Source organism: Palaemon carinicauda, chromosome 35 (assembly GCF_036898095.1).
Source record: "Palaemon carinicauda isolate YSFRI2023 chromosome 35, ASM3689809v2, whole genome shotgun sequence".
Taxonomy (NCBI): domain Eukaryota; kingdom Metazoa; phylum Arthropoda; class Malacostraca; order Decapoda; family Palaemonidae; genus Palaemon; species Palaemon carinicauda.
In genome coordinates this window covers 75,869,296-75,877,738 of record NC_090759.1, presented here as the reverse complement: position 1 = coordinate 75,877,738, position 8,443 = coordinate 75,869,296, and the positions used below count along the sequence as shown (strand labels likewise).

General features: G+C 33.3%; 1 protein-coding gene across 1 annotated transcript in view; it reads right to left on the bottom strand.

The window, feature by feature from the left end:
- Positions 1-657: 657 nt before the first annotated feature.
- Positions 658-8,443, bottom strand: part of LOC137627367 (uncharacterized) — a 23,143-nt gene continuing 15,357 nt past the window's right edge. The window contains exon 2 of the mRNA XM_068358454.1: positions 658-3,146. Coding sequence (XP_068214555.1) covers positions 658-3,146 — 2,489 coding nt within the window. The remainder of the gene's footprint in view (positions 3,147-8,443) is intronic.

The following is an 8,443-nucleotide window of genomic DNA, read 5'->3' as shown; positions in this document are numbered from 1 at the left end:
AAGACTTACATTAAGTTTTGTCACAACTTCGAGTAAAGACTTAACCAGATTAAGTTTTGTTACAACTTCGAGTAAAGACTTAACCTGGTTAAGTTTTGTTGCAACTTCGAGTAAAGACTTAACCAGATTAAGTTTTGTCACAACTTCGAGTAAAGACTTAACCAGATTAAGTTTTTTTACAACTTCGAGTAAAGATTTAACCAGATTAAGTTTTGTCACAACTTCGAGTAAAGATTTAACCAGATTAAGTTTTTTTACAACTTCGAGTAAAGACTTAACCAGATTAAGTTTTGTCACAACTTCGAGTAAAGATTTAACCAGATTAAGTTTTGTCCCAACTTCGAGTAAAGACTTAACCAGATTAAGTTTTGTCGCCACTTCGAGTAAAGACTTAACCAGATTAAGTTTTGTCCCAACTTCGAGTAAAGACTTAACCAGATTAAGTTTTGTCCCAACTTCGAGTAAAGACTTAACCAGATTAAGTTTTGTCCCAACTTCGAGTAAAGACTTAACCAGATTAAGTTTTGTCATAACTTCGAGTAAAGACTTAACCAGATTAAGTTTTGTCCCAACTTCGAGTAAAGACTTAACCAGATTAAGTTTTGTCACAACTTCGAGTAAAGACTTAACCAGATTAAGTTTTGTTACAACTTCAAGTTAAGATTTAACCAGATTAAATTTTGTCACAACGTCGAGTAAAGACTTAACCAGATTAAGTTTGGTCGCCACTTCGAGTAAAGACTTAACCAGATTAAGTTTGGTCGCCACTTCGAGTAAAGACGTAACCAGATTAAGTTTGGTCGCCACTTCGAGTAAAGACTTAACCAGATTAAGTTTGGTCGCCACTTCGAGTAAAGACGTAACCAGATTAAGTTTGGTCGCCACTTCGAGTAAAGACTTAACCAGATTAAGTTTTGTCACAACATCGAGTAAAGACTTAACCAGATTAAGTTTTGTCGCAACTTCGAGTAAAGACTTAACCAGATTAAGTTTTGTCGCAACTTCGAGTAAAGACTTAACCAGATTAAGTTTTGTCGCAACTTCGAGTAAAGACTTAACCAGATTAAGTTTTGTCGCAACTTCGAGTAAAGACTTAACCAGATTAAGTTTTGTCGCAACTTCGAGTAAAGACTTAACCAGATTAAGTTTTGTCGCAACTTCGAGTAAAGACTTAACCAGATTAAGTTTTGTCGCAACTTCGAGTAAAGACTTAACCAGATTAAGTTTTGTCCCAACGTCGAGTAAAGACTTAACCAGATTAAGTTTGGTCGCCACTTCGAGTAAAGACGTAACCAGATTAAGTTTTGTCGCCACTTCGAGTAAAGACTTAACCAGATTAAGTTTGGTCGCCACTTCGAGTAAAGACGTAACCAGATTAAGTTTTGTCGCCACTTCGAGTAAAGACTTAACCAGATTAAGTTTGGTCGCCACTTCGAGTAAAGACGTAACCAGATTAAGTTTTGTCGCCACTTCGAGTAAAGACTTAACCAGATTAAGTTTGGTCGCCACTTCGAGTAAAGACGTAACCAGATTAAGTTTTGTCGCCACTTCGAGTAAAGACTTAACCAGATTAAGTTTGGTCGCCACTTCGAGTAAAGACGTAACCAGATTAAGTTTTGTCGCCACTTCGAGTAAAGACTTAACCAGATTAAGTTTGGTCGCCACTTCGAGTAAAGACGTAACCAGATTAAGTTTTGTCGCCACTTCGAGTAAAGACTTAACCAGATTAAGTTTGGTCGCCACTTCGAGTAAAGACGTAACCAGATTAAGTTTTGTCGCCACTTCGAGTAAAGACTTAACCAGATTAAGTTTGGTCGCCACTTCGAGTAAAGACGTAACCAGATTAAGTTTTGTCGCCACTTCGAGTAAAGACTTAACCAGATTAAGTTTGGTCGCCACTTCGAGTAAAGACGTAACCAGATTAAGTTTTGTCGCCACTTCGAGTAAAGACTTAACCAGATTAAGTTTGGTCGCCACTTCGAGTAAAGACGTAACCAGATTAAGTTTTGTCGCCACTTCGAGTAAAGACTTAACCAGATTAAGTTTGGTCGCCACTTCGAGTAAAGACGTAACCAGATTAAGTTTTGTCGCCACTTCGAGTAAAGACTTAACCAGATTAAGTTTGGTCGCCACTTCGAGTAAAGACGTAACCAGATTAAGTTTTGTCGCCACTTCGAGTAAAGACTTAACCAGATTAAGTTTGGTCGCCACTTCGAGTAAAGACGTAACCAGATTAAGTTTTGTCGCCACTTCGAGTAAAGACGTAACCAGATTAAGTTTGGTCGCCACTTCGAGTAAAGACGTAACCAGATTAAGTTTTGTCGCCACTTCGAGTAAAGACGTAACCAGATTAAGTTTGGTCGCCACTTCGAGTAAAGACGTAACCAGATTAAGTTTTGTCGCCACTTCGAGTAAAGACGTAACCAGATTAAGTTTGGTCGCCACTTCGAGTAAAGACGTAACCAGATTAAGTTTTGTCGCCACTTCGAGTAAAGACGTAACCAGATTAAGTTTGGTCGCCACTTCGAGTAAAGACGTAACCAGATTAAGTTTTGTCGCCACTTCGAGTAAAGACGTAACCAGATTAAGTTTGGTCGCCACTTCGAGTAAAGACGTAACCAGATTAAGTTTTGTCGCCACTTCGAGTAAAGACGTAACCAGATTAAGTTTGGTCGCCACTTCGAGTAAAGACGTAACCAGATTAAGTTTGGTCGCCACTTCGAGTAAAGACGTAACCAGATTAAGTTTGGTCGCCACTTCGAGTAAAGACGTAACCAGATTAAGTTTGGTCGCCACTTCGAGTAAAGACGTAACCAGATTAAGTTTGGTCGCCACTTCGAGTAAAGACGTAACCAGATTAAGTTTGGTCGCCACTTCGAGTAAAGACGTAACCAGATTAAGTTTGGTCGCCACTTCGAGTAAAGACGTAACCAGATTAAGTTTGGTCGCCACTTCGAGTAAAGACTTAACCAGATTAAGTTTTGTTACAACTTCGAGTAAAGACTTAACCAGATTAAGTTTTGTCACAACTTCGAGTAAAGACTTAACCAGATTAAGTTTGGTCACAACTCCGAGTAAAGACTTAACCAGATTAAGTTTTGTTACAACTTCGAGTAAAGACTTAACCAGATTAAGTTTGGTCACAACTTCGAGTAAAGACTTAACCAGATTAAGTTTTGCTTTAACTTCTTGTCAGACCTACTCAGAATATATATTTTAAGTGGAGGTATGCTTTAGACTTACTGATTCATTTTCTTCTTAATTAACTTCTAAATAGACTTACCTATATCAAGTTTTGCTTCAATTTCTTGTCAGACTTGTTCAGAATTTTTTTTTTCTTGTGAAGCTATACGTTAGACTTACTGAGTTTTATTCTTTTTTTATATATAAATAAAAATCTGATTTATTACATTCCTTCTAAGTTAAACTTACTCTAGTTAAATTCGTTTGGTACTGGATCTAGACATGTAAATGATAACTAAAGAAATGAATGAATAAATAAATAAATGAGAATAGGAAGAATGTATAGAGTAGTTAAAGGAACAGAAAACTAGAAGGTTAAAGAAAACAAATGAAAAGGTGGGGAAAGAAGATGAAGGGAAGAAGAAAGATAAAAGAAGAATAAAAGAAGAAGAGAGAAGAAAGAAGGGGAAATTAGATATGAGTATGGGGAAAGAAAAAAAATGGACATGAGAAATAAGATGAGAAAAACGAAGAAATGGAAAGGAGTTGAAAGTAATGGGAAGTCGTAAAGAATAATAGATGAAGAAATGGAAGGGAGAAGAGAGAATGAAATAAGAAATTAACAAAATACATAAAGAAAAATAGAAAAGCAATTGGAAAGGAGTCGAAAAGAATGATAGCAAAAGAAGAGGAAAGGAGAAGTAAGAAAGAAAGAAGAAATTAACAAAAGACAGAAAGAAGAAAAATCGAAAATAATGATAGAATAAAAAAGGAGACGAAAGAAAGAAGGAATGAAAAATTAACTAAGGACAGAAAGAAGGAAACCCGAAAAGAATAATAGAAGAAGAAGAGGAGAGAAGAAAAAAAAAACAGAAATCAACAAACGACAGAAAGAAAAACCGAAAACAATAATAGAAGAAGAAGAGGAGAGAAGTAAAATAAAGAAATCAATAAAAGACAGAAAGAAAAACCGAAAATAATAATAGAAGAGGATAAGAGAAGAAGAAAAAAAAAGAAAAATACGAAATTAACAAAAGACAAAGAAAAGAAATTTATGAGGATAATAGAAATACAAAAGTGACGAAAGACAAAAAGAAGAAAAAAAGGCAGAGAAATAAAAAAAAAGGATGAAAGAAAAGGAAATAAAGATGAAAAGGATTATAGGATCTACTTGCAAATCCTAGTTGCTACAAGCTACTGTATAAAGAGGACTCTCCCATTCATTCAACCCAAAAAAAAAAAAAAAAAAAAAAAAAAAAAAAAAAAAAAAAAAAAAATAATAATAATAATTTCACTTCTCAGTAGATATGCTCAGCCCCCCCCCCCCCCTCCCTCAGCGTACGTCATAATAGAGGGAGAAGAGAAAAGGAAGAAAGAGAATAATTTTGATGTAAATGTGCGTGGAATTGGAATGTGCGAGTTTTAATAGAGGCAGAGATTATCCAGATTGATATGATTATTCGAATTTGGGTTGTGTGTGCGCGTGTGTGTGTTTTTTTTTTTTTTTTTTTTTTTTTTTTTTGACTCGGATCGTCTTTAAAATTTTGATTCTTTAGATTGATATGATTATTCGAATTTGGGATCATTTTTTTTTTTACTTAGATCGTTTTTAAAATTTTGATTTTTTAGATCGATATGATTATTCGAATTTGGGATTTTTTTTTCTACTTAGATCGTCTTTAAAATTTTGATTTTTTAGGTTGATATGATTATTCGAATTTGAGATCTTTTTTTTTTTTTTTTTAATAGTTAGATCGTCTTTAAAATTTTGATTCTTTAGATTGATATGATTATTCGAATTTGGGATTTTTTTTCTTTTTTTTTTTTCTTTTGCTTAGATCGTCTTTAAAATTTTGATTTTTTAGATTGATATGATTATTCGAATTTGGGATTTTTTTTTCTTTTTTTTTTTTACTTAGATCGTCTTTGAAATTCTTATTTTTTAGATTGATATGATTATTCGAATTTGGGATTTTTTTTTCTTTTTTTTTTTACTTAGATCGTCTTTGAAATTCTTATTTTTTAGATTGATATGATTATTTGAATTTGGGATTTTTTTTTTTTTACACAGACCGTCTTTAAAATTTTGATTTTTTTTAGATATCGTGAAGAAGGTTTGGAATACTATCTTTAATTTCATGTCAGTTGTATGAACATAATTTGAAACTATTATGATTGAGCAAGAGTCGAAAGAAAATTTAATAGAATATGTTTACCAACAAAATTGAAAAGGAAACAGAAAAATAAGAAAAAATGAAATAACTCGCTATGAAATTATAATTCAAATAAGATTCAAAATAAAATTTGATAAACGATGTTTACAAAAAAATGCGAAAAGGAAACTAGAAAATTAAGTAATAAGATTAAATACGTCACTAAGAAAAATATAATTCTAATAAATAGAACGAAAAATCCATAGAATTAATTTTTTAAACTAATTTAATAATTAAAATCTAAAATTAAACCTTAAGATGTATTGTACATTAGTGAAAAACTGTCATGAAAAGCCAAAATTATTTAAAACAAATATTATAAGTAGAACTGAGAACGGGGAATATGTGGGTGGTGATGGGTGTGGGTGGGTTGTGGGTGTGGATGGGGTTGGGCGGGTTGTGGGTGTGGGTGGGGAAGTAGTAGGGTGGGTTATGGGCGTGGGTGGGCCTTGTAATGAAGACGAGAGAGGAAGGTCGTTCGAAGCGTGGTGGGGGCGGGGAGATAGGAGAGTGCCATAGGGCGTGAGGCCAGGTTGTAGAGGAAGGGGGTGGGGAGGGGTAGGGCGTGTGGGCGTGGGTGCCACGGAGTGGGGATAGAGTACCATGGCTTCTCAGGTTCAGGAAGATTGGCAGACTCCGGGGGTCGTAGGAGAGTACCATAGGGCGTGAGGCCAGGTTGTAGCGGAAGGTGGGAAGGGGTAGGGGATGGGCGTGTGGGCGTGTGGGTGCCTCCGAGCGAAGAAATCCCCTGCGGAAGAAGCAGCCCCGTCATTTGGGTAGTGTATTGGCAGCCTCGGATTTATGATCTAAAGAGGATTTCATCTTGTTCGCTTGGCTACACCGCCCCGGATCTGAGCCTAAGACGGCATTCAAGTGCCCCCCTCCCCCCTTTCCCTCCCTCCTTTCCCTCTCCCCCCCCCCTTCCCCTCCCCCTTATCCCGTTTCCCCTCGCTTTCTTATTATGTAAAAGGGGACACGATAGACCCAAACATCACCTACTTCCTCCTCCTCTTCATTCTATAACCCCTGCTATTATTCATCCCCCTCCCCCTCCCTCCCTCTCCCCCTCTCTCTCCCTCTCCCCCTCTCCCCTGACCCTTTTACTCTAGTCATAGCAATCGAATTTCGACCCCAAATCGACCCTTCTGGCTCGTGTATAAATTTGTTTTATATTTTCTTCAAAATCCTTTAGTCGAGTTGATCCCCTTTTTTCGTTTGTTATGAATTCACTTTCTCGCGAAGACAAGAGTCGAAATTGGTTTACTTTTACGAAAATAAGAATCGAAATTGGTTTAATACCTCGCGAAAATAAGAATAATAATTGGTTTACTCTTTCATGAAAATTAGAATCAATATTGATTTACTTTCTTGCGAAAATAAGAATTGAAATTGGTTTACTTTCTTGCGAAAATAAGAATCGAAATTGGTTTAATTCCTCGCGAAAATAAGAATAAAAATTGGTTTACTTTTCGCGATTATAAGAATCGAAATGGATTTCTTTTCTTGCGAAAATAAGAATCGAAATTGGTTTGCTTTCTCGCGAAAATAAAAATCTAAATTGATTTACTTTTTCACGAAAATAAAAATAAAAATTGGTTTGCTTTTTTCACGAATATAAGAATCGAAATTGATTTCTTTTCTTGCGAAAATAAGAATCGAAATTGGTTTACTTTTTCACGAATATAAGAATCGAAATTGATTTACTTTCTGGCGAAAATAAGAATCGAAATTGGTTTACTTCCTCGCGAAAATAAAAATCGATGTTGATTTACTTCCTTCCGAAACTAAAAATCGAAATCGATTTACTCCCTTCCGAAACTAATAATCGAAATTGGTTTCTTCCTCACGGAATTAAAAATCGAAATTGTTTTGAAGGTCCTTAAACTTTAACAAGCAGATTAAAAATAATACCAGCCATTCATTTCATATTGTAATAAAATTATATTGTCTTAAGGAGTACAGTAGGATTAATAAGTGCTAACTATTAGAAATCTGTCAAAGTTATCAGGATTTAAGGAAACGCAAAGAGGCTCATTCATCTTAAGAAGCAACGTCAATATGTGATGATTTATTTTACAATAGACTTATTTTGGCTGTTAATAATTTCATTATTATTAATAATCTTATAAGAAGTGCCTTGAGAAAGATCTTATTGTTATCATTATTATTATTATTATTATTATTATTATTATTATTATTATTATTATTATTATTATTATTATCATTATTATTGATTTACGGAAACGCAAAAAGACTCATTCATCTTAAGAAGCAACGTCAATATGTGATGATTTATTTTACAATAGACTTATTTTGGTTGTTAATAATCATTATTATTAATAATCTTATAAGAAGTGCCTTGAAAAAGAGCTTATTCCAAATAAACTATGAACAATTTAGTTTTTATTAAAAAAAAATAAATTAAAAGTGAAAATGAAAATTTAGGTAACCGTATCATTATTATTATTATTATTATTATTATTATTATTATTATTATTATTATTATTATTATTATTATTACTGTATTATCATTATTATTATTATTATTATTATTATTATTATTATTATTACTATTATTATTAATATTAGTATTATTAATATTACTATTATTATTATTATTAATATTATTATAATAATAATAATAATAATTATTATTATTATTATTATTATTATTATTATCTAACTTATATAACATAAGTGCTTGAAGACCTTCTAAGAGTTATAGCGATAATCCTCAAGGTTTTCACTAGATACTCGAAGTTCAAGGACAAAGTTGTATCTTAAACACTTCCTTGATACTAAACTTTGTCCCTTTTTAATCTCTGATATATCTTGTTTATAACTCTCTATCTTATACTTAATATATTCTTATTCCTTGACCTCTAAGGTCAGTCCCTGTTTACATGTTACAATGTGGCATTCTTTATTATATTTATTATTATTATTATTATTATTATTATTATTATTATTATTACTGTTGTTGTTATTATTATTATTGTTGTTGTTGTTGTTGTTGTTGTTATTATTATTACTACTAGCTAAGCTAC